The sequence below is a fragment of the Perna viridis genome, chromosome 1 (genome assembly GCF_037379345.1).
Source record: "Perna viridis isolate PV_CMFRI_1.1 ecotype Kerala chromosome 1, ASM3737934v1, whole genome shotgun sequence".
Taxonomy (NCBI): domain Eukaryota; kingdom Metazoa; phylum Mollusca; class Bivalvia; order Mytilida; family Mytilidae; genus Perna; species Perna viridis.
The window spans coordinates 59,054,177-59,080,375 of NC_142445.1; the positions used below are offsets into that span (position 1 = coordinate 59,054,177).

General features: G+C 31.2%; 1 protein-coding gene across 1 annotated transcript; it reads right to left on the reverse strand.

Moving 5' to 3' along the window:
- Window positions 1–2,322: 2,322 nt before the first annotated feature.
- On the reverse strand, window positions 2,323–25,534 carry LOC148629603 (uncharacterized). The gene is made up of 15 exons (XM_088554137.1): window positions 25,357–25,534; window positions 24,359–24,435; window positions 23,637–23,709; window positions 22,535–22,676; window positions 20,708–20,845; window positions 19,025–19,134; window positions 18,563–18,658; window positions 15,459–15,542; window positions 13,806–13,861; window positions 12,090–12,160; window positions 11,721–11,826; window positions 7,426–7,528; window positions 5,143–5,222; window positions 4,021–4,095; window positions 2,323–2,545 (listed from the first exon to the last, which is right to left on the reverse strand). The coding sequence occupies exons 1-15, from the start codon at window positions 25,442–25,444 to the stop codon at window positions 2,462–2,464; spliced, it is 1,383 nt and encodes a 460-aa protein (XP_088410263.1). The 5' UTR covers window positions 25,445–25,534; the 3' UTR covers window positions 2,323–2,461.
- Between the last annotated feature and the right edge of the window lie 665 nt (window positions 25,535–26,199).

Consider the following 26,199-nt stretch of genomic DNA (forward strand, 5'->3'; position numbering starts at 1 on the left):
TAGGTACAATGTCATTTTCAGCTGGCAGTCTGACATATTTGAAGGAACCATGTGGTAGAAACTTATTTATTATTAATTAATAAAAGTTGTAGCTATATCATATACGGTAATATAATATTCTGCCAAATAACGTCAAAAGAAAGTTACTGCAGGATAGAAACTTTAATTCAACATATGTTACCACCTCTTTCTCTCAATTATTTATAAGACAACATGACAAATTTCAAAGGCCATGTTCTGATTTCTGACATTTGGAAAATATATCGAAGTTAGCCTTTGGATAAGGCGAATAATAGCACAATATTCATTTCTAGAGCAAGTTCATGTGAAAAAATCTGTAAAAAAAAACAGCAAATTATGTCCAAACGAAATATTATTTTTTAATAAGACTAAATAGTGACTTTTGTACACAACACTGTCATTTTTTACGATCTTACAATTGTAATCATCCTGACTTGGTACAGGCATCGTCAATGGAAATGGTTGGTTGAACCAATTAATTGTTTCCGGTTTACTGCTATACAAACAGGCAGCATAAATTGGCATCAAGTAAAGTTAAAAAAATCAGGAGTAAAAACAAGAGAAAAGATAAATTGATGAGATTATGAACATACATGATCAATAATATTTTTGTGCGAACAACTGAACAATAATAACGCCATATGCTGGTGACGCTATTGTACTGATATTACTACATACGAAAGAGATGTATCCCGATTTTGTTCACAGAAATGAACTTACGAGTCAATTGTATAATAAGGCCATTTTAATACGTCACGAATCGATGATATTTGACTGGAAAAACAAGACATCGACTTTAAATATAAATTTAAATACAAACAATTACCTTATGTAGGATTGTAAATAGAAAGAACATCGTCAATAAAGCGATATGTGAAATTAAAAGATTTGTCGTCTTTAACCTTCTTGTATTTCATTGAACTTTGGATAAATCTCCAATGTAGTTAAAGAAATATATCAGGTAGTAAATGTAAGTGTCCCTTGGAATGCCTATTATTAACTGAAAAAGTGTCATTCCAAGGTTTACAAATATGTTGTCAAGGAGAAATTTGTTTTGTTTTGTAGTGGTGAAATGTGTAACTTTAAACAACAAATGTAAAAATTGCCAGTCTTATGCTTTATGGGCAATTCCTTAAGACGGGTTTTAATTTATCAAGAGAAAAAGTAGGTAATAATGATGAGAGGTAAAAGTTTTACTTGAATTAACTTCAGCGAATAAGTGTGATTTAAGGCTATCTAAAAGATCATTATAGTGGTTTATAGTATTGTTGTAGTCCTTCCCTTCACTGCAACAATATTTTAGTCAACCGTAAAGACAACTGTTTTGTACAAGTATGTAATCCTGCTAAGGAACTTTATTTGTATGAACTTTTTTGTAGTTCCAAAATCAAATACAAATAAGGGAAGACTATGACAAGCCAAAGTGGACAAAAATCAATATATTGTAATATTAGAAAATGAATTTTTAATATTACAAAATCATTTTTTAATATTAGAAAAGATTTTCTAATATTATAAATTCATGTTGTAATATTACAAATTCCTGATTTCGTAATATTATAAAACATCACACATTTTGTAATATTACAAATTGAATTTGTAATATTAGAAAAATGAATTTGTAATATTAGAAAATCACTTTGCAATATTGCAAAATCAGTCACATTTTTTAATATTACAAAATGATTTTCTAATATTAAAAAATCGTAATTGAATACAACAAACCCATTTTCAAACATTAGAAAATCAATTTTTTATATTAGAAATTCAATTGAATTTTTAATAATAAAAAGTGTTTTGTGATATAAGAAATCTAATTAGTAATATTAGAAAATGAATTTGTAATATTAAGAAATCATTTTTTTAATACTAACAAATTCTCCTTTTTGTCCACTTAGGTTTGCCATAGAAGTCTTCAGACATATCAAAATCATAATGCATGAAACAAATGCAATTAAACCAGAAACACACTACGTTCAGTAATGATAATCTAATCTCGTAAACAGAAACCGCAGTATGCATCAGCAATGTCCGCCTATAAACAATGGTTTATACTACAAGTAGAATGAGCAAGAAAATATAACTTTTAATAAATCAGGCACCAGTATGACAACTTCCTTCAGCACAAGACAGTTTAATGAACGAATGATTGAAATTAGGGTAGATTTTCCAGTCTTATAATGATTGTGTCCACGATGTATGTCATTTTAAGGTTTTAACGCTATTCCCATGACAATTGCCAACAATTTAGAAAAGCAAAAAAAAAAACAATCCTTTGAGCATAAAAAGGCAACAAAGATGTATACTTTCATTTTATTCTACACAAAGTTTTATATCTAGTATTCTAATTGTTAACAAAACTAAACTGATCCAATGAGATACTACTGTGATCTTTTCATTACTTTGTACGATGATAATTTCATTCCGTTCTGTCTCGGATCTAAATGTAGGAGTTTAGCATTGATTCATAATGTTCCTGGCGACCGGAAACAGCGTCTGGTTCCCCATTCCTCAACACATATTCCTGAAACAAAAAACAGCAAAATAGGGTAAAAAGACTAATTCATTTGCAAGATTTTATTTATTTTTCAGTGTTTAAGTTTGTAACAATGATATCTAATTCAATTTTAATGGTCACACTAAATCACATTTACCATAATTCATAGTCACTTTGGCAATGATGTGTCGTACAAATTCACAAATGGAAATATTGCGTGATATTTGTTGTCAATAGCAAACATCCTGAATCGTGCAAGACTTGTCAAGGAGAACTACAAGGTGAGTGGATATCGTTTTAAATCATCATTTTCCGATGAACTTACCATCCTACGTTCCTTTTAAGTGTGGGAATTTAAAGTTGGAAATATAAATTCGATTTATCATAGACATTCAACAAGTAAATAAAATGAAAACCAATAATTCGATTTCACTTAAGAAAAACTAAGAAAATATCTTAAAACTTTCATTCTTTATCGTTTTTCTTTTCCGAGTTCAAACCTTTTACAATAACTTAAATATCTGCCACTATTCAGTAGCAAGCCAGCTTAAATATATACTGAATTTTGTTTTCAAATATGCATAAGCAAATACTTTCATGCAACATCAACAAGAAAAAAATGATAGATCCTCGAAAATGAAAAGTGGAATTTAATTTTTAGCGGATTAACGGAATGTCCAAATTTTGTATACAAATTGTGAAATGAAGTCGAAGCTACAAACTGTTGATTCAAATAAATGGCAGTCTAGCAATATACTTTGTAAACTTGGAAAACACATTTAATTAGTAGAACAATAGAAAGAGACATGTAAGTCAAGTTATAAAGAAAGAGATACACGTCAATCCACAACGTTATAACTTAATTAATTCAAGATCCAAGCAGTTAAAACATTTCAAGCACATTAAGGAGTCAATAAAGACTTTTTTAGAGTGGTTTAAGAAGAGACTAGTACCAGTAGCAGTTCAGAGTGAGTGAAAATAAAATGGATTTAGATAATAATTTTAAAATCAGCCCGTTTCTACGCATTCATTATTTCGAAATACTCTTGAGTGCCCTACAAAAGGCAGTCAAACGCTAACATGATCTATATGCGTCTTAAGACTAAAAAGTTTGGCATCAGACGGGTAAAATTATAAAATGATGAAAGACTTAATTCAACAATAAATTTGATTTCCTGCAATAGTTGGCCCGCTTCAAACTTGTGCGACAAAGTTGTAGTTCAGGACGTGGAAAAAGGAAATTGTTCAATACGAATCTACGCCAAAATTAAAATCCTGACGACAGTATGTTTACTTCTAAATATAAAGCAAATCGTTGATGACTTTGGGGTAAAACCTTTGGTAAGAAGTAAAACAAATATAAACTAAGAAAATAATGAGATCTGCCAATTAAACAAGTGTAATGAAACAATGAACGTTAGTTTCGGGAAAGTTTATACTTATACAAAAAAGATCATTTGATTGGAATATTTTTAATTATCGTGAAAACTAAGTTTTGTTACCTCTAATTCTTCCAGTGAAGTTTGGCCCTTATTGATCTTTTCTCCAATTCCACTCTCATAGCTACTGTATCTTTCCTGTAATGAAATGGTATCTGTAAACTTTTGAACTATTTATCTACCTTCAAATGCAACTTATCATTTTGAAAATGACCGGTTTTTTTATTATCAAAAAGAAAGTTTTCCTAAGAAATGGAAAATTAAACACAAAGAAAAATTCGAGGAAAACATGACGACGACGAATAATACATTTGTACGTCTTAAATACGATTGTCCTAAAGACGCAGTAAACTTATAGCATTGCTTTAACCTCTAATCGTTAATAAAAAAGCCAACAAAATCCGTTGGTTTTTTTTATTAGTTGAACGAATTGTTCTTAATAATGTGAGTTATCTAACACGTCAAGTCAAACAGTGTTAAAAATATTGTTTTATCTCTTACATTCTTCAAAAAATGATAGAATTACATATTTTTATTTTAGAATACCTAAATGAAATTAAACCTATACTGCACTCATTAACAGTTACTAACTTTAATATGATAGTTCCACAGGAAACGATTATATTTTGTAAATCATTTTTAAAGGACAATGCATAATTATATGAGGATACCAAACGTATCTCGACGGAACTCGGCATTGTTAAATCCTTGCAGGAGATGATCTATCAGCTGTAGAAGATCATATGGCCAAATCTCCCCCCCCCCCTTTTCAATGTCTCAAATTTAATATTTTAGTAGTTTGGAAATGCTTTTGATGTGTTTTTATACTTACGGAATACTTAAATGGCTGAAACTTGTGTAAGTCAAAAACAACTTTGTGTTTAGTCCGAAAGTACGCCTTGTTATTAGGATATAAGAAATGCCGTTCTATTATTACATCGTGTAAAAGAAAACTAATTTATACTAAGCTAACACTGTATAATATGACAAACCATTTCTAAAAGAAAAACGATGAACAAAATAATTACTTAATTTCATATACAGTAGTAGACCATCAAGTTAATCAATTCGTTTTAATCAACAGACAAAAATGACAGCATGATGCCATTTTCTTTTTTCTAAATGAATCAAATATGAGCCTATGTAATTGCGTTTTTGATGTATGATGATGTGTTGATGTATTACCTTAACATGTCTGGGAATAACCCCATCTGACAATATTTTAGCTGCTATCTCCAAGCCTCTGGCAAACGTGTCCATAGCTCCTGGAATACAATATTGCTAGCTCTTATATTCAATAACAAATTATGAAGTATGAAAAGCTATAGATTTTGTTAAAACCAAGATAAAGATGACGATTGAGTAAGACAGTTTGTATATTTTGTTTGTATCAAAATAATATTGTAATTAGAGTACTACCAATTTTGAAAGTATTTCATTTTATCACCGGTATATAAGGCGTTTCAGTGTCTGTTTAATCTTATAAAAAATAAAAAAAAACGTATAACTGAATTGCAAGATATTCATTTTGACTCTGATTTCATTACGTTCATTACGTTTCGCGAACGGATTAAACATAGCAAGCGAAAATCATTTTAAAAGATTTTTAAACATCTTCATCCCAGGAACAACCTGTAAAAAGTTTCTTCTATCATACTTCACACTTCAAGTGAAAAATAATGTACTTCATTGGTATAACTATTTCATTTATAAAGGATAAGATTTTCATTTTGAAAAAAAAAATAATTAAAAACATAGCAAAACCATTTAAAAAGATTGGCAAATTTAAACAGAAACATAAACAGAAGTTAGGTTAACTCCCTAAACAGAGAAATCGTTGCCTGATGTTGTCGATTCATATTGTAATAGTGTAGTAAGATATATAACATTAGAGAATACTCGAATTATTTAGCTCAGGAACGACAATAAATGTTAAAATTGTTTCGTTAAATGGTTTTGCTTAAAAGATTTGATTTTTTTTACCATTTTTATGTTTTGCTTTAACAGTGATCGGTGTAATGTCCTTTCAAGTACAAAAAGGCAATAATCGAACAGAAGGATAAAATAAATCAATTCTCGCAACAGCATTCAAGGAAAATTGCAATTGAATGTCATAGTTGAAATAGGCAAAATTAGCAAAAGGTCAATAGATATGCCAAAACCATACTGATCAAAATATATATATATACATGTTTTTTTAAAGATTTTTTTGCTCGATCGAAAGTGTTACTTAATAAATTACGTTGAAGTATATATAGTTACTGCAATCAGACATGATCATTGTTTCTATAAGATGACCAATACAAAGTGACATAACACTTCAGGGCTGTAGCAAAGTTTTCCATTCAATAGTTATACCAAAACTGGCATCTAAGACTTTGATAGAAAATATTTCCTTATACGAAACCAATAAATTCCATGATATACAAGCACTATCTGATATTTCAAAATCTATAAGGTTGTACTTTACAATGATAAAATTCAATACACATTCCAAATGTAATTTTAAACAGAGGACGCTTACTCTACCGGTGCACCTGGTCCATGCTCCAGTTTTTAGTGGAGTCCGAGTTGCTCATTTATTTTTGTTACTTTTAGTTACTTTATGTTCTTTGTTGTGTATGTCTGTTTTCCATGTCTGGTGTCCCTGGATTACATTCTTTTGATTACCGCCATAACCTTGGTTCCCTTGATTACTCTTTCAAACTTGAGAAATTTTGAATAAAAATTCTTCAATGAAACAACCATTAAAAAACGAAGAACAAACAAATAACATACATTCAATATATTAAAGACCATCATGTTTCTTGATCTTATTCACTATGAAAACCAAATACTCTAGAATGTGTATGCGAGGGACAATCTGGGTTAAAGTTACAATTTATCATAGCCATTTTACTATTTCATTTTTTGTTCATAACCTGCTTCAGTGTAAAAAGAACAAAATGTCTTTCTACAGAACTAACACATCAATCGGGTTACATATCGAACAATATATTGAAGATAATGCGTAAAACTACTGATATTCCTAGCTGGTCTAGAATAAAAGAATATTCAGTTAAATCAATAAAAACAATTAAATTCTCTTCTGTAGTTTTCGTCGTTCATAATTAATTTAAGTAAAATCCATCAGTTTGTTATGTGTTTTACAGGGACGTTTCTTAGTTAAGTAGTTAAAATCATATCATTTTAAGCCAGGTAAAATTATCACTTTTGAATAAAAAGTAGTATGGAAAATCTGCACAGTTGGAAAACCAGTAAAAGTGTGATCAAACTGGCCAAAACAAAAAAATATTACCAAGACTGTTTAACATGCAAAATAAAGTATATTCCAAAAAAAGTAATTGATATTTAATGAACGAGGGAAGATTTTACAATTGTTTTCCCTGAAAGGTAGCTAAGGTAAATATTCTCAGCATTGAAAAGAATAAGATGGATATCCAATAGTTCTAAGTAATCATGGAATACCTATGTGAGCTATGAACATATCTTTCAATTCTGTAGACTCCCTCCTCACTTTGCAATCGAAGTTTAGACCTCCAGGTTGTATACCACCTTGTTCTAACACAGTCTAATTAAAATATTAAAAAAACAATTAATTAACATTATTGTGTTCTTAAATATGTTTTTCTGTTTGAATGTATAAATTACTACTTACTATTTGTCTGTCTTATGCTAAAAAAAGATAGTTTCAACAGCAAGGCATTCGCTTCTATGTTTAATGCGTTAAATGTTTTGACGTGACGTAAGAAAACGTTTTCTTCTATTGATAATTTGTTAAAATATTACCATACCACCTATCACATTTCTTTTTAATCGGACTTTCTCAGATTAATCAAATAGTTACAGTTCTGTTATCGTCATGTACCAACAATTGTACTGAATGTAGAACTCTTAGAACATTCCTGATCTCTGCTCGGTTTCATAAAAAATCTAAAATTGGAATTTGCTTCAAATCCTTCCTCAACTCAAATTTGGACCATTCAAATTACTTGAAATTAAAGATTCGAGGAAACTCAAAGTTTCAAAGTTTTAAAGAACTCAAGCCTGCTATGTAGAATAGAAGTATTAGAACAAAAAAAAATATTTGTTTTAGCAAGAAATCAACTGATTTTTTTTTTAATTGTTTTTTTTATAAAAGATTTAAATCCAGAATTATCTTCGTCGAGGTCCATTCCATTTGCTACAATGTTATGTCAATATGCCTTATGCACGATTTAGAATAAGCGATAATGTTAAAGAAAATAAAATCTAACATTTGAAAAGAAATACTTGTATATACAAAAATCTAGTATCGTAAATATGATTTTAGACCCTATGGGTTTACGTTCCGAGTTTGTTTATCATTGATTCGGGAGGTTTCCTTTTTTCACAATATGTAATTAGGAGCGTTATGCTTCAATGACCACTTTCTTTTTTTATGATCTATAGTTTACAGCGAGTTATATAGTAGACTTCAGGGATTAGAGTTGGTCTTCCCTCGATTATTAAATGCCTTGTTAACTACCATCTTAAACATTCATCAGGTAATGGTCGTTCTATATAAACATTCATCAGGTAATGGTCGTTCTATATAAAGGTTACAGACCACCAATTCAACCAATGAGCATTTGGAACGTACGCAAAAATAGTCCTACGCAGAAATTACCCCTGTTCCTCATAGTGCTGTGAAAAAAGTTCTCATCTTATTTAAAAAATTTAAACAGTTTCTGAAAGGAAAAACATTTCTGTACATTTTATAGGTGCATTTTGCTTCTTGTGATGTGAAGCCTAATCTCCATAATGATTTTTAAATATACCCCTATCTTGTGAAAACACTGGGATTTCCTATGCTATTTATAGACCCTTCACTTCCGGTGACCAGTACTGCACTGCAAGTCTGCTAACCCCACATGCCATTCTGAGGATTGTGAGCTGACATATGTAGAATTATGCTGATATATAGTCCTCTGCAGGTTAAAGTTAAGGTAAAGTCCAGAGAAGCCATTGAATATTGTGAAATTAGCATAGAAGCCTATGGAAAGTGGAATTAGTGGTTTTGGTTTTTAGCCTTAAGTTGAAGCCATGGCAAAATGAAGTTTCTTGAAATAGCTTTAAACTACTTGAAGATCTTGTTAACTTTGCCATGAGAGGAATACACTACAAAAATCCTTCAAAATATGCATTTTTTTAAGTTATAGGTCCAAATTATGGAAAATTGGTCTTTTTGGCTGATTTTTATGTCCTATCTTGTAAAAAATGTAGAAAATTTAGTAAAAATATCAAATATTAAACTTTGAGGGCTATATTTACCTAAATATGGTGGCAATAAGCACTTGAAATCAAGTTTTGTGTAGATTTGGGCAAAAATTATGTTAGAAATGAGGAAAAACTCACTTTCATTACTGCGGTTAAGGCCATATCAGCATTCCCCTATGGCAACATGGAAAATCCATTATTGAGTACTTTTTTTGCTTTAGGTGCCCTTTACTGGTCATGTTTTAATGTGAAAACACTGTATTTACAAATTTAAAGCCAAATATATCACCTTTTGTGAAAATTTAAAGATTTAGGATTTTTGACATGTGATCAAGAAAAAGGGGGAGGCATGTCAGAAATAAATTTTTAAAAATAGACCAATTTCTCAGAAAATGATTACTTTTAAAACTATTTCTTCATTAATATTGTTAAAAAACAAGTTGTGATTGATATTTTTTATTTGAAAAGTCAGAAAAAGTTCTTTGCAAATATTTAATGCATTTAAGTATGGTAGAATATTGTCACTTTTTTGCTCGCACAACTTGGTTACCCTATATTTAAAAATCAAATATTTAAAAAAGTGCTTGTCACATTTCACTGAAACTTTGCAAATGCATTCAGTATGTGTGTAGGAAGATACCTGTATAGTTATTTATTTTTTCTAAGACAAAAAGTGACTATTTAGGTTACAGACCACCAATTCAACCAATGAGCATTTGGAACGTACGCAAAAATAGTCCTACGCAGAAATTACCCCTGTTCCTCATAGTGCTGTGAAAAAAGTTCTCATCTTATTTAAAAAATTTAAACAGTTTCTGAAAGGAAAAACATTTCTGTACATTTTATAGGTGCATTTTGCTTCTTGTGATGTGAAGCCTAATCTCCATAATGATTTTTAAATATACCCCTATCTTGTGAAAACACTGGGATTTCCTATGCTATTTATAGACCCTTCACTTCCGGTGACCAGTACTGCACTGCAAGTCTGCTAACCCCACATGCCATTCTGAGGATTGTGAGCTGACATATGTAGAATTATGCTGATATATAGTCCTCTGCAGGTTAAAGTTAAGGTAAAGTCCAGAGAAGCCATTGAATATTGTGAAATTAGCATAGAAGCCTATGGAAAGTGGAATTAGTGGTTTTTAGCCTTAAGTTGAAGCCATGGCAAAATGAAGTTTCTTGAAATAGCTTTAAACTACTTGAAGATCTTGTTAACTTTGCCATGAGAGGAATACACTACAAAAATCCTTCAAAATATGCATTTTTTTAAGTTATAGGTCCAAATTATGGAAAATTGGTCTTTTTGGCTGATTTTTATGTCCTATCTTGTAAAAAATGTAGAAAATTTAGTAAAAATATCAAATATTAAACTTTGAGGGCTATATTTACCTAAATATGGTGGCAATAAGCACTTGAAATCAAGTTTTGTGTAGATTTGGGCAAAAATTATGTTAGAAATGAGGAAAAACTCACTTTCATTACTGCGGTTAAGGCCATATCAGCATTCCCCTATGGCAACATGGAAAATCCATTATTGAGTACTTTTTTTGCTTTAGGTGCCCTTTACTGGTCATGTTTTAATGTGAAAACACTGTATTTACAAATTTAAAGCCAAATATATCACCTTTTGTGAAAATTTAAAGATTTAGGATTTTTGACATGTGATCAAGAAAAAGGGGGAGGCATGTCAGAAATAAATTTTTAAAAATAGACCAATTTCTCAGAAAATGATTACTTTTAAAACTATTTCTTCATTAATATTGTTAAAAAACAAGTTGTGATTGATATTTTTTATTTGAAAAGTCAGAAAAAGTTCTTTGCAAATATTTAATGCATTTAAGTATGGTAGAATATTGTCACTTTTTTGCTCGCACAACTTGGTTACCCTATATTTAAAAATCAAATATTTAAAAAAGTGCTTGTCACATTTCACTGAAACTTTGCAAATGCATTCAGTATGTGTGTAGGAAGATACCTGTATAGTTATTTATTTTTTCTAAGACAAAAAGTGACTATTTAGGTTACAGACCACCAATTCAACCAATGAGCATTTGGAACGTACGCAAAAATAGTCCTACGCAGAAATTACCCCTGTTCCTCATAGTGCTGTGAAAAAAGTTCTCATCTTATTTAAAAAATTTAAACAGTTTCTGAAAGGAAAAACATTTCTGTACATTTTATAGGTGCATTTTGCTTCTTGTGATGTGAAGCCTAATCTCCATAATGATTTTTAAATATGCCCCTATCTTGTGAAAACACTGGGATTTCCTATGCTATTTATAGACCCTTCACTTCCGGTGACCAGTACTGCACTGCAAGTCTGCTAACCCCACATGCCATTCTGAGGATTGTGAGCTGACATATGTAGAATTATGCTGATATATAGTCCTCTGCAGGTTAAAGTTAAGGTAAAGTCCAGAGAAGCCATTGAATATTGTGAAATTAGCATAGAAGCCTATGGAAAGTGGAATTAGTGGTTTTTAGCCTAAACAATCTCTATTCCATCAAATTATCTTTAATACCTTCATGACCATTGTGGCATTCTTTACGTCCATTGGAAATTGATCTGTGTCCCATCCTAAATCTGGTGACCCTGTGTTAGAATCTATGGAACCTAACATTCCAAACCTTCAATAAAGTATAAACAATATAGTATATATTGTCAACGTTGTCACACAGTATCATTCTGTAATACGTCAGATCACAAGATCATATGGTATGTTCTTATTATTGAAAGAAGAAATATTAAACATCATGTAAAAATGGTTCCCATGAAATACCTTAGGAACAGAAGAGAATTTGCAGATTTTTGAGGTACTAATATTATAACATACGTCATAACAGAACATTATCAGAAGTGGAAATAAATGTGCAAAATGTAATTATCTTACGCTGAAGACATAACTATATCGTGTTCATAGCTATGGCCAGCGAGAGTCGTGTGGTTTGGCTCTATGTTCAGCTGAAATGAAAAACAAACATCGTGAAATGGATATAGAAAGCAGCAACAGGTTCTAATGAAAAAGCATTGTTCGCTTTTCATAAGCAATCAATCATTTGTAACGTTGTATTTATTTTTCAATAGTTTAGCCTATAATCTCTGGATGGTTTCAGTAATATCTCAGCATGATTCTGACATAGAAATAATCGGAAAAGTTGATTTGTTGATTACATAATGTACACAATCATTGCAGCAATTAATCTAGTGAACACAAATGGTAATCTTTAACGTCAGAACTGTGTGATAAACTCATATCAATTATAAACGCTAGAGTCAATAGGCTTTTACATTTTCCGGTCAGTCTGTTCTTCTAATAGACAGAAATAAATAGTCATTGAGTCATTACTGCAAAATGTCAATATATCTTAAGAGGTAGCAGCATTCTATTGATGTATTGTGTAATATTCTAAATGATATCTCAAGTCAAACCCTTGAAAGGATTATACCTTTCGAGATTGGTTGTTCAAAAAACTTTCGGGTGAAACATGAACATTGTATTACTAAATTTAATACGTATGGTTAATATGTAACTTGATAAGTACTATAGACTATAAAGTAACAAAAAGCCTAGATATAAAAAACCAATAGCTAAATGAACAGAGTTCACTGGGGCTAATTTAACCTGTTACTTCAGACATTAACAAGTTGACGACAATGGAGTATTCAACAACACACCGAATCGAGATATTCATGACATGTGTAAATGCTGCATAAATAATGTGTTTGGAGACCAATCCGAATTTAATAACTCTTTTTATCTGCCAATTTTTCTGTTTGTTTATCTTTAAAACTCATTCAAATTTCAGACTGAAATAAGGTTTCATTGCTAAATATATCTTGCATGAAGAGGAACTAGGTGTAACTTAAATAATGTCAATGACCAACAGAGAATTATACACTTTATTTAACCAATCTGAGCAATAATTCAGAATGAAACGTAGAATTTATTAAGCAAAAACAGATTTATACGGTTTAGTTAGTTAAACCCTTTTCAACTTGAATGAGAACTTAATTGAAAAAATACAGACTTATCGTGGAGAGATGACAACTATTATTAAACTCCCAATACTGCTTTTCACAGATTTTGATTGCGAACTGAACGACTTAGGATTGATGGATGCTAACAAAGGTGTGACCACAAGAATTATGAACATGTTTGTCAGATAAAGGGTTATAATAACAAGGAACCAAATCTACTACATTCATTTGATCCTTATTGAATTTTAATAACGTGTCAACTTGAGAAATATAATTTTTCATCAATAAAAAATTATTGAGTTTCTTTTCTTAAACTTTTGATATGGTTCACTAAACTGTTGGAAAATGATTCCAGTTCAAAATCATGGTTGTTTCTTCTATGAAATTACCTTGTACTTCCTGCTAAAGTCAAGTTGAGGTATACGTTTCTTTCAACGGTTTATACATTATCATATGTATACTGTATGTATCCTGTTTAGCAATATTATATATAGCAACGGGTGGATAATAGTTCAGTAACGAAAATTATTTTATCATTTTCTGATCGAAGTAGGTTAAACATGCGAATATTCTTAATCCTTTATTTACACTAAATAATAACAAATTTAAGTATACCAGTCATTCTTACCTTAAATTCGTTCTCTAAACCAAAATGTTTCAAAAATCCAATGACAGTCATTGCATCTAATAACACAAAATCATATGTTGAAAAATCACCGTTGAAATTCTGGTTCCCTTAATTACCGTATGGATACTGGTTTCCCTGACTACCTTCCAACCCTGGTTCCCTTAATTACTGTATGCATTCTAGTTCCCTTGGTTACCGTAAGAATCCTGGTCCCTCGATTTCCCTTGAACAATGTGTGTTACCATATAACAATTCCGGCCTTTTACGGAGTGATACAGGATTTTTGTATGTTTGAAATAAAAAGTCTACACCGAAACAATTTTGAAAATAATATGTAAGTGTCTAATAAATCATTACTTGTAAGACATCTTTAACGTTACAGTATGTTTTAAAAATAAATTGTGCTATTCTCATTCAATTGAATGTTTCGTTCTTCAACTCTACGAATGCATGAAGTAGACTTTACATTATCTGTAACGTCACATGTTTTGGTACATTTCTGAGTAGAAAAATAAAAAAATGGGTTTTTATTTTATTCTTTAGTGAAGAGTTGAAGTTTTCTAGACAGGGGTTATTCGGTAGCGTACGTTTATTCAATCGAGGTTTAAACCTTGTACTGGCACATTTCTCCAACATTTAGTGAGTGAGATGGCAATACCGAGTTTTTTTTTCTTTCCATTTGCTAAATTTGATAAACGATAGTTATCAAGAATATAACTGTTTAGGGTAATTCAAGATAAGACGACGATCTTTACAATCAGGTGGTTTATATGATAATTTGTGCCATTACTTCTCGTCATATTGTTTGTTTTGGTTAACTGACCGGTTCATTCGAGCAAAAGATCTTGTTATAATAAATCGAAGCGTCTAATGCGACTCAGCTGTTCAGTGGCTTTAAGAATCGTCACAGATGACCATTGCAGGTATTATTACGCATTAAGTTGGTTTTCAAGTCGAACGATATAGTGACTTAAAAGTAACAAACAGAGTTCACTGATGTTTATGGGACAAAATATTGAAGATGAGAATATTAGATAAACTGAATATATTTTGTTGTTACATTTGTTGAAAGTAAATACAATCATCTATCCCAAAAACATTTTGTCTCATTGAGTGTTGCTACTGAGGTATTACATATATCATCATTTATAATATAATCGTTCTATTTGAGCAGTCAAAATGCATTGACTCTTTATTTACAAGTGATATACGGTCACTGACTGGATTTAACTTTCTGCTGTGGCGTCACAAATTTAACATTTTTATCGTCCGAATGAAACATGTTGGTTTTCTTGCTTGAAACAAATTTTTCTTTCAAAATTTCAAAAATGTCTTTTAAAGACAACAACAGTGCAATGACTTGACAAAAAATTTGATATTAGATTTGGCTCGAATTATTGAAAATGCTAGGCACAGCCTCGCAAAAACCGCGGTTCTTAGTCTCATCCGTATATCAGTTTTAAGTGAAGTCAGTGTACTGTAATAATTGTACTGTAATAATAAATAAAACAACAAAAACAAAACGAACAAAAGTTGACTTAATTCTTCAAGTGTGAAAACTAATCATTACTAATCCGAATTAGAAAAATTGTACTGATGAGCTTATGTCGCAATTGACATGATACTATAATAATTTGTAAATTAAAGCATTACCATAGTCATACTGGTGCTTTGATGGTTCTTTTGGTTTGGGTTCAATAAGCAGGGTACCATTGAAACCAATCTTCTTCTTGTAATCTAATCAAAGCATACCATTAAAAATGTTACACAAAGATTAGGGTTTAACATTTCAATCAGTACCGTCGACACAAAAAAGTATGCAATAAGAAAAAAAGGATAATCTAAGGGAAACTGAATTGTAAAACTCAACACTATTTTCATAGGGTTCAATGGCAAATCTACGGGACCGATCCATGAATATAAACGGGTGGTGTTCTGTTTTGGCATGTAATCTGAGATAGTAATGATGTATATCTAAATAGCATATATCAGTGAAACCTGTCTAAAGCGAACCATTTTTGGACTTAGATTAGTTCGGTTTAAACAGGTGTTCTGATAACCTAGATTCAAAATACATTTAAATTGATATAAAAGGACTTTAATAAGTATCCGGTTAGGAAGGTTTTCAGATTATTCAGAGTTCAGTTTACATACATGGGTTTCACTGTGTTTAAAGAGTTTCAAAGGCATCCTTTACACTTGGTTAAATGTTTGTGCTTAAACAGACGATGTACCATTCGAAATAGGTCTAGTAGGTAAAAATGTTGAATGTCTTTGACCACAGCTTAGACATATGTAATAGCTTTCAAGTGATAAAATCAAATTCAATTTACAGCATGGTCGTAAATTACTAATAGAATTTAACCAAATGGCTGCCTTAATGCAGTTAACGGACATGCTGAGTAAATACCACCAGGCGAATGACCTGCTTTACCGTGGCATTCAACTGATGTACGTCATTTTAGCTAATTGTGCAGACAAACAATGTGTAACATTTCATAAGTATCTACTTTCAATGTTACAAATTAAATAGAAAAATGTGTGAATAAAGCCTGAAGGCCATTTTCCCGTGTAGTCTGGCAAATTCTAAAAAAAAACAAAAAAAACAGTTACAATGTTCGATATTTTGCAGACAAAATCCGTGTTGCTAAAAACATTCAAATTACAGTAAAAAATAAAGTATTCACATAAAACAACAAAAAGCGTTCAAAATGCATTTCGAAATTTATGCTCTAAATTTAAACTTTCAAGAAAAGACATTCCATAGCAGAAAGTTTTTAACCACTAAGGTATATTTTTTTCACCTTTTGTGATTTTAATAGGTTGCACAATGAAGTTGAAAAGTACTTTAAGGTAAAAATGCAACTTTTCGGTTCAAAGTATAGAACATAAATAGTAGACCTTATGAAGCTTATTACAACAAAACTTCTAAGTAGTGAAAGTGTCTGTGGTCAACTTTACGAAAGTCGAACCAAGTATTTGTTGCAGAGAAAGAAAAATAAACCCAGACCTCAGTTACAAAAACAGTATCTGTAACTTTCCTTTACTTTACTTCTACTACATGTTGGCATGATACAGGTTAAAAAAATCTTCCATTAGGTGATGTTGACAGATTCGACAATGTGATGTGAGTGTAATTGAAACATCTATATCATTACAAAGCAGCATTATTCAATGAGGAAATGCACTTTATATAGTAATTTAATAGTAATTCAGGGAAAATAACAGTCTGATTGATGCCATTGGTTTAATAAATTTATGTTTCAGTGCACAAGATTCTTAAAAAGATATTGAAAACATCAGAAATGTGACTTGACTTTACCAATGATACACTAATTTTCTGCGAAACAGAATTAAATTTAAACGTTGATTAAACAAGGCAGTTTAATTAACCTCACAGGATGGTACAAATAGACTGGAATATCTAAATAATTCTAACACCAATACTTTTATGTTCTATATAGTATAAGACCAATCAACACCAGTTATTACATTTCCTGTCGTTCTTTCATGGAATTTCACTTAAAATAGGTCAAACAAAAATAAAAACAATCAATGAAAAGTGTAATTACAAATTTTAAATTGGTAGACCTAATGGTGTACCCAAGTGGGTTAGATTCATAGCCATCAAAAGAAAAAAATAATGAAATGTCAAATCGTATCACTCCCAGGTTTTAGATATTGTCCATACTGAAAAGAACTACTGATTTCTATCTACTGATTGTCTAACTTAGTGAAAGTCTCTATAGATTTCAGTGAATGTATTTGCCAGATAAGGAAGCGGAAATTTTATCTGATTAAGTGCATGACTAGATATAATGGCTACAAGTTGCACTTTTCATGTCTTCTATTTCACACATTTTTGACATGTGAAACTGTCATTATCACGTGATTTGTATTATCCATTTGTTAATATGTGTAGCTTCTATTTTATAGTGTTCGAATGGACAATTCCATATAAATCAAGAAAAATAAAGACAAAATTACATTCTGCAAATCTTTAAGTAAAATGAAATATACAATGCAATACGTACTCGGCAATTTTAAAAAAAAATATATAATTGCTTTAGACAGATTTGATTTGATAACATTTTTGATTTTCTTATTATGTTCTTGAAAATATAAAGCTGATGACAGAAATGTAAGGACTTTCAATTAAGAGTTCTTAACCACAACGTGGGTCTAAAACTCAATTTGAATCTGTCTGCTTCCTGGATACGTACATGCAATACACAGATCAATTATGAGTCTTATTGAAAGGAAAGAAATACGTCTAGAGCAACATGATACGATATCAACTTCAAGTTTGAAACTCTTCCGAACTAAAGACAGGCTAAGAAAGTTTCATAATTTAAACAGAAGCACAACCATTTGGTTAAGTATAAATTCCAATAAAACAGCCTGGTTAAAACAAACCTTTACGGAAATTAACTTGGTAACAAAACAATGTTTAATACAACTCTAAGAATGATATACTCAAGTGAAAAATTACGAAGTGGAAAAAAGAAATCTTTTACGGAAATACTACTAAAATAAACTTTAAGTATGTAACAGAAAAATCATTTCGAGTTATACAAAAGGAGAGTTCACCAGTAATGACACATGTAACTCTATTGCATCTGATTAACAAAAATAGCAGGATACAGTCTATTGGGCGTTTAGGACGAGAAATGTTTCTATCCAAGATGTATTTGTGACAACAATTAAATAAAGAGTTCATGATGTGATATGAAAAGTAACATTAACACTTCATTTACCTGCTGCCATTTTGAAAAATGATGCCATGTTGGTTAGCTCTGTCAGAACGTTGGTATTGAGTATTGTATGATAGCCTTCCCTGCCACCCCAAAACACTGCAAATAAATGTTATAATACTTTACATTTCATAATACTGCAGTTAAAGGTAATAGGTTTATTTGTGCAATATCATTATTTCATTTCTCAAAGTATAAAACAAACTTTTTATGTCCTCTTTCAATATAACAGTTATATGTCTTGTTTGTATTCAAAATATGCTAGTAATTCAAATACAAGAATCTATTGTATGATATTTATGAGATTCCAAACGAAGGAAAATTGGATTATAGATTGTAACTAAAGCATAAATCTGCATGTTTTAATTCGATAATGACAATATACATTGTAGGGCTTTGAACTGTTTTCAAAGATTTATCGATCGATAATTACAATATAACTGTTTTAAATGGAGTACACCTTACCAAAATTTTCTGCTCCCAATTTCTTGGCAACCTCAAGACCCTTTTTCACTTGTGCAGCAGCATATGCCAAAATATCAGCACTTGGATTACTGCCAGCACCATTCATGTATCTACAAAAGTAAAATAAAGAAATGTGGTATAACACATACATAACAACATACCAAATACTATAATAAAAATACAAGTTTATTTTTTAAATTATAACATTGCTTTTGTGAAACTGTTTCATTTTTTTCTGGGATATTAATTAATAGAACTTCTTTTCGACGATAGAACGTCAAGCCATCGCAATGCAAACCTGAAGATGTGAACGTACTTTAAAAGTACAGCTCTGCCTTAAAACCAGGCAGAAAGTTATGATTAGTAATTCGTGCATTGCTTAATGCCATTGTTTAAATTGAAATCCTTCAGTAGACCTCCTAGAAGCCATATTCAAAAATAAAAGTGCAAATAAATGTTGCCCACTAGAGATATTAACACTGAAAATTTGGTAACATTCTACTGCAGAAAAATACGGGAAAACTTTCTGCTGGAATTTTACACTCTAACCAGACAAAAATATTTTACGCTATACAGCAGGTCTATGGATTTTCCTAGACACTCTATCAATTCCATCGACGAGTTTAACAAATTATGAACCATTTCCAATAAAAAAATAAGTAAATTTTGTGTAAAATTGCATGGTATTAAAAATACTTGCAAAACAGGATAAAGATATGTGTATTTTAAATAACCTTTTTGACATGCAGTTTGTTTGCGAATTCGCTATTTTAGATTTGGAAAGTTAAATCAAATTTGGTTTTTGCAAATGTATTTTATTAATTATGGTTCATTGTTCAATAATAAAATAACGATTTTTTTCAATATTTTCAGAATAATAGTTAATGATCCTGAGTATAGGTTTATTGCATGAATATTCCCCAATATTCATGCAATAACCCTTTTCTTTATTATATAGTAATATTTGTTCTGTATTCCTGATACAATATTTTTTCATTTTTGCATGGCAACGAGCCACTTTTAGAAAATGTTCAAGTCCCTTTTTGTGAAATAACTGTCGATTGTTCCTTCTGTTGATCAATTAAATCTTTCACGTTGTTTTTGCCTCAGCTCCCCTTTTCAACAAAAAGGCGATGTCTCGTACCGCCACATTTGATTGTTTACCAGCCAGACGACAAGCGTGCAATATGAAAATCGACATTCGGTACGCATCTGTATTTTTCCCAGAATTTATCTTAATAATATTACAAAATGCCGAATGTCCAATGGTAGTGATATGGACCAGGAAAACTGATATTGCCCGAGTCGTAGGCCCTCACAATCAGTGTCGCAACACTCCTGGCTTTGTGGTCCAGGAAACTGATGTTGCCAAAGTCATAGGCCCTAACAATCATAGTTCCTGCATTCCTGGCTTTGTCTTTGCACACTGTATTTGAGTTCTTGTCATAATGTTTTCTTTTTTGTGATTCCAATTCATTAGTTTAAAGGGCAATGTTTCTTGCGGATATTTGTCGATCAAACGGACAAAAACCTTAATAACGTAAAGAAATCTAAAACTCTTAATCTATTCTGTAACATAAATACACACATGTTTTGTGAATTTGTTTTTGTTATTCCCATCGCTGTTTGATTAGATTTCTCTTTCTGATGTACACGTTGTTGTAGAACAAGTATCATATTTACCTGCTATTAGCAAATAAATTACACGTCGCCCACAGCAGCTTGACGCCGGTTTTCTTTTGCAGCTCTAACGCTAAATCAGTTATTTCATCCAGGTTCTTATTTGACTCTGCTAAGGTGGCCCCTTCTGGAGCAACATCTCTAAAATGAATATAATCCATAGAAATACAATAGGTGTTACTGATAAGATGTACACAACTTGATGAGGACTATTTATAAGAAAGAATGGAAATGAAAAAAAAAACTTGCTCCTCATGCCTGAAAAGATTTGGTACGCGTGTTTCAGACCTAGGGCAATGCAAAGAAATTATTATGTACCGTAATGCATGTTATGTCTTGGCAAACTGCATGGTAAATGTACTCAATGTTGAGCAAACGGGAAAGGTCATTAGATCCCTATTACTTTCGTTAAAATGAAGGATTATACCTATTTAAAAAAAAATGATGTGCAAAAAACAAATAACGTTCTTTCTATTCCAAAAAGCAGGTATATGTATGCCCTTGCTTGATTGGAAGCGCATTTTACAATTTTCTCTGAAGAAATGTGTAAAAAGTGGATTTGAAAACAAGAGTCCGCGAAACTGCTCCAAAATGAAATTCCACTAATATTGAAAACCTTCCATTATTGTAAATGGTATTCATAAAATGTAGTCCTGCGGGTCAGTTATTACAATGGTATGAGAGATGAGAGACAAATAACATCGGAAAACCAACGTTGTTTCATAATAAAAAAAAACATTTTACGATTGATTATTTTGATATAATACCGGAGAATTAAGTGGAATGCTGGGTTCCCTATCATTTTACCATGAAGTTATTTGTTACATTAAATACGACATCAACGGACTTGTCATCTCTTTTTTCTTTGGACTTAACTGTACTCTACAACTGTCAACTACAGATGTGACAGATAATTACACGGGTATCAAGTACATTATGTCCTTAAGATTACAGCGAGTAAAATAGTTAAGTTCAGGGGATGTAGTTGGTATTCCCTTGATTGAACTGGATAATTAACAAAGCAATTTAAAATTTCTAATATTCTATAGGTATTTGAATAATTGTCTGATGGAAAGTCTGTATCTCCTTTGTTATTTGTCCTTTTAATATTTCATAAGGTAACAATCATTCTATCACTATATATATTTATCGGCAACTTGTCCTTCTTTTCTTTTCATGTTCCTGTTTGATATTTTTTCGTATCTTGCACACTGGATGTATCATGAAAATATCAGGTAAAACAAACATGATTGACATGCCGTAAGCATACAAGAATCGATAAGGAGCGGGTCTTGATCTTGTCAATAAATATAATTATGTTTTACCATATTTCTTCCGGCGGCAAAAGTAAGTAAAAATAAATGAATGTTAAAATAGATAGAAATGCCAAAATCGGATTAACGATAAACAGAATGATAATTACTTTCGATTTTGATTCCGACAATATCATGTGGATTATCTCTAACTTGCGCAGGACGAGATATTCCACATAATATTGTCAGTATCAAAATCGAAAATAATCATTATTCCAAATATATCCATTAAAGTAAGCGGTGGTACTCATCGTAATATATTTATTTCTGTCTTAAAATTCGAAAAAGTCTTGTCATAGAAAATCTGTATTATTTATCTACATTGTACATGTATAATCAGAGCGACCTGAGTCATTATATATAAAATTTTAAATCGATATGTTTTTTTTTTATAATTTAAATTCCATGTACTTTCATTCAAAGTGAATTTATCCAAAATGGCAAATGTAAATATCTGATAATCTGCAGTACACGAAAAAAAAGTAGACTGTATACCAGGTCCGGTACAACTGCTTACCTGTCATGGAAAGTGTAATATTTGATTCCAAGTTTTGTGAAAAATTCAAAAGCTGCGCGTAATCTCCGCTTAGCGTTTGCCATCGAGTTAGAGCCATCGTCCCAAGGACGGAATAAGGTCGGGAAACCAAAAGGATCTGCACCTGTTGTTAACAACATATATACTATCAGTAACATTACTACCAATTTGCTGAATAATAATTGTGTCTAAAAAGTGAACTCAGTTATTTTCAAAACGTTTTAGTAAGAATTTAAAAAAAACCACTTGTACTGAATATATATTTTCATAAATGAATTGGTGCACTCGACCTTTATACATATTCAAGGAATATAAAACAGTGAAACCGAGTATTCATAATTGTTGACAGCAGGCCTCAAAAATCAAAGGGTGTCTCAATTTTTTTAACAATTGTGACAATGTAGTTATTGTTATTTGTACCGTATCAATTCACCCTCAAAACTATATAAAAAATGTGCATGTATAGATATTTTGTTTTTTTGTTTTTTGGTTTTTTTTTTTGAAAATTGTGAAACTATACTAGAAGTATACGAAAAATTGTGCAATTATAGAAGTTTTTTTCATGAAAATTGGGCAAGTATAAAAAAATTTTAAATGAAATATTGAGCAGGTATAGAAGTTTCCTATAGTATATGCGTTTACCTGTTCCTCTAAATGTATGCCAGAAACAGACAAGTATAGAATGTTTCCTATGGTGTATGCCTTTACCTGTTCCTCTAAATGTATGCCAGAAACAGACAAGTATAGAAAGTTTCTTATAGTATATGCGTTTACCTGTTCCTCTAAATGTATTCCAGAAATAGACAAGTATAGAAGTTTATAGAGTATGCGTCTACCTGTTCCTCTAATTGTATGCCAGAAACAGACAAGTATAGAAGTTTATAGTGTATGCGTTTACCTGTTCCTCTAAATGTATTCCAGAAATAGACAAGTATAGAAGTTTATAGAGTATGCGTCTACCTGTTCCTCTAATTGTATGCCAGAAACAGACATAGATAGAAGTTTATAGTGTATGCGTTTACCTGTTACTCTAAATGTATTCCAGAAACAGACAAGTATAGAAGTTTATAGTGTATGCGTTTACCTGTTCCTCTAAATGTATGCCAGAAACAGACAGAAAATCTCAGCCACTCTTCCATTGATTTACCATAAACAACCTACAAATGGTAAGTAAATCCTGGATATAATACCCCAAAAAAATATGACACTTCTTAATAAGGGCATGGATGGTATTTTAACTAGTAGGCCTACTCGTCTACCATTTTCACTAATTGTTTATATTGATAAGATAGAATATCCAAAGAATGAAATGAAAATTTTTAGAAAATAATTCCTACGAAAAGCGAGATAACTCATCTTCATCAAAATGCTTGAAATTTGTCGGTACAAGAAATCGAATTCAGCAATAGAAATAAATTTACCTAAAGAAAATGCTCAATCCATACAAGAAATGAACTGCATTAAGTCAGTACCCTATAAAGCAATTATCTACGGTTGTGTTACCGTCTTAAATCAATGTATTAAAATGTATTACATGTACAATGCCCAGCTTTATGGCAAGCTGTTTTAGGTTGTAATACTTACATAAAAAATTAAACAACCTAAAAGACTTTACTTGCAATATTTGAGTTTTCTTACCCTTTGTCCAACGCTTAGCGAAGACTACATACAGCTCTTCAGTTACATGTATTCACAAAATTTGAAGAATACACAGAAAACGAATTTGTGCGCAATAAGTATTATATGAGTTCATTAAGTAGTCGTATATCAGATCAAGTCTAACATAATAATGTGTAACACAGTTACCTTTTTGGGGTCGTAGTGTTTGTAGACCAAAGAGTTGTCGACAGCTGCATTTCTGTCTAACGATATGTTCGGAATTCCTAGTAAATAATCAATTCATTTGAAGTTTAATACAGTACACTGTTTAAAAATGACACACCGATATGTGAGGAGTTACATGTAATAGACCCTGATCAATAAGGGTAACAAAAAAAAATACAGAACACTAATCCAATCCATAACCAAGTCAGGACCAAAATAAATTCAGCAAAATAGATAATACACCACCAGATTAGCTGGTATCGCAATGGTCCTGACTTGGTACATGCATTTCAAACGAAATGGTGGGTTAAATCTAAACCCCCCTCTTCCATTGCGGCGTGAATACACCATTAGTGATTAAATATCACTTGCATGAAGTGATCTTAATTGAAAGTAGAAAATCAAGTATTTGTCGTCATTTTTTGTAATTTTTCTTTGATCTTTACATTTTTGATGTTTTTTTTCGAAAGAGGGTACACATACACCCATGCACTGTACTCCCAAAGGCACAAGACGTTAAGTGATGGGGAAAAGAGGGTCAATTAGGGAAAATGGTGTCCATAAGTATAATAAAGGGCACATATATAAGCTCTTTATTATCGGATCGGATTGATACAAGGAAGATAATGTAAACTTATAGTAGGGTCTGAAAAATCCCAACGATGTTAGAACTGTCAAATTTGCGAAGCAAATTTTTGGTCGTTCCCTCCGCGGCACTCTAACATCGGTGGGAATGTACAAGCTCTCCATTATAATATGTGCTCTTTATTACATATATACAATTACAATAGGCCAATTATCTAGATGAAATAAGCATATTACATTTACATGTACATGTAGCTTTACAGTTAACTCATTCATCCCATCATCCCGGATGTAAACAATCTAAAAATAAAATCAATTTAAGCTCACTTACACATACATGTAAAATATATTTAAACAAAACCTTGGCTTAAAACAGGAAGACCATGAACACTTACCTGGGAAGAATTCTGCATCAGGAGAATCATACATGTCTGTATTATTTGTGGATTCGGTACCACTGGAGGTTGGTGCGAAGGAAGACATCTCCACGGCTTACTGGATATGCAGTGATAGCACGTCGGTGTGAAGGTTGTTTATAACGTTAAAATAAACTTCTATCTCTATCAGATTACTTCTACTATCAGTTTATCTTTAGTTTATATAGCGAATGCATTTACCGGTGTGCTGGTTTATCATCTCTAATTGTCCTCGTTTTTGAACTCTTCCTATTATACACAACTGAATTTGATTTAAAAGTGCATGGGTTCGAGCGCTGTACAGCTTGAAGCAAAGAAGCCTTTAATTCATTTTTGTTTTCAACTGATACCATTTTAAAATACGATTTTGTTTTAATACATTATTTGCTCCTCTTGTTTTCTTTAGGTAGAACACAGAAAACGTGGCGTTAACGGATACATTATATATCTTTACAGAGACATTTTAGATTATTGTACAAATAAGATTTCTATATAGTATTACAAGGAATTTACCCTATAAGTCTCTTAAATCATAGAAAGACCGCAAACACCCAAGAAAAAAATACGGCATTATATGTTATGGGTCCTGAAACAAAATTTGTTTGCCCTTAATCTTGATAAAAATTTTAACCCCGAAGTGGACTTCTGAGGCGCTACCCTTATTGTACATCAATCCTTGGATTTAATTTATCAAGTATGTACATGTGTCATTATTTAGAAATTATTTTTGTATGCCTAGATCTACGTAGATATACATGTCTTATTTCTTTGCGAAAAGCCATGAAATTAAATAATATTTTCGATGCAACGATGGCAAAACAA

What these genes read in the sequence shown, in the direction of transcription:
- LOC148629603 (XM_088554137.1), bottom strand. Translation starts at nt 25,444, where the DNA reads ATGTCTTCCTTCGCACCAACCTCCAGTGGTACCGAATCCACAAATAAT. An exon ending in AACACTACGACCCCAAAAAG is followed by an intron (nt 23,710 to 24,358) that starts GTAACTGTGTTA and finishes TACCATTTGTAG; the next exon opens with GTTGTTTATGGTAAATCAAT. An exon ending in TATTACACTTTCCATGACAG is followed by an intron (nt 20,846 to 22,534) that starts GTAAGCAGTTGT and finishes TATTCATTTTAG; the next exon opens with AGATGTTGCTCCAGAAGGGG.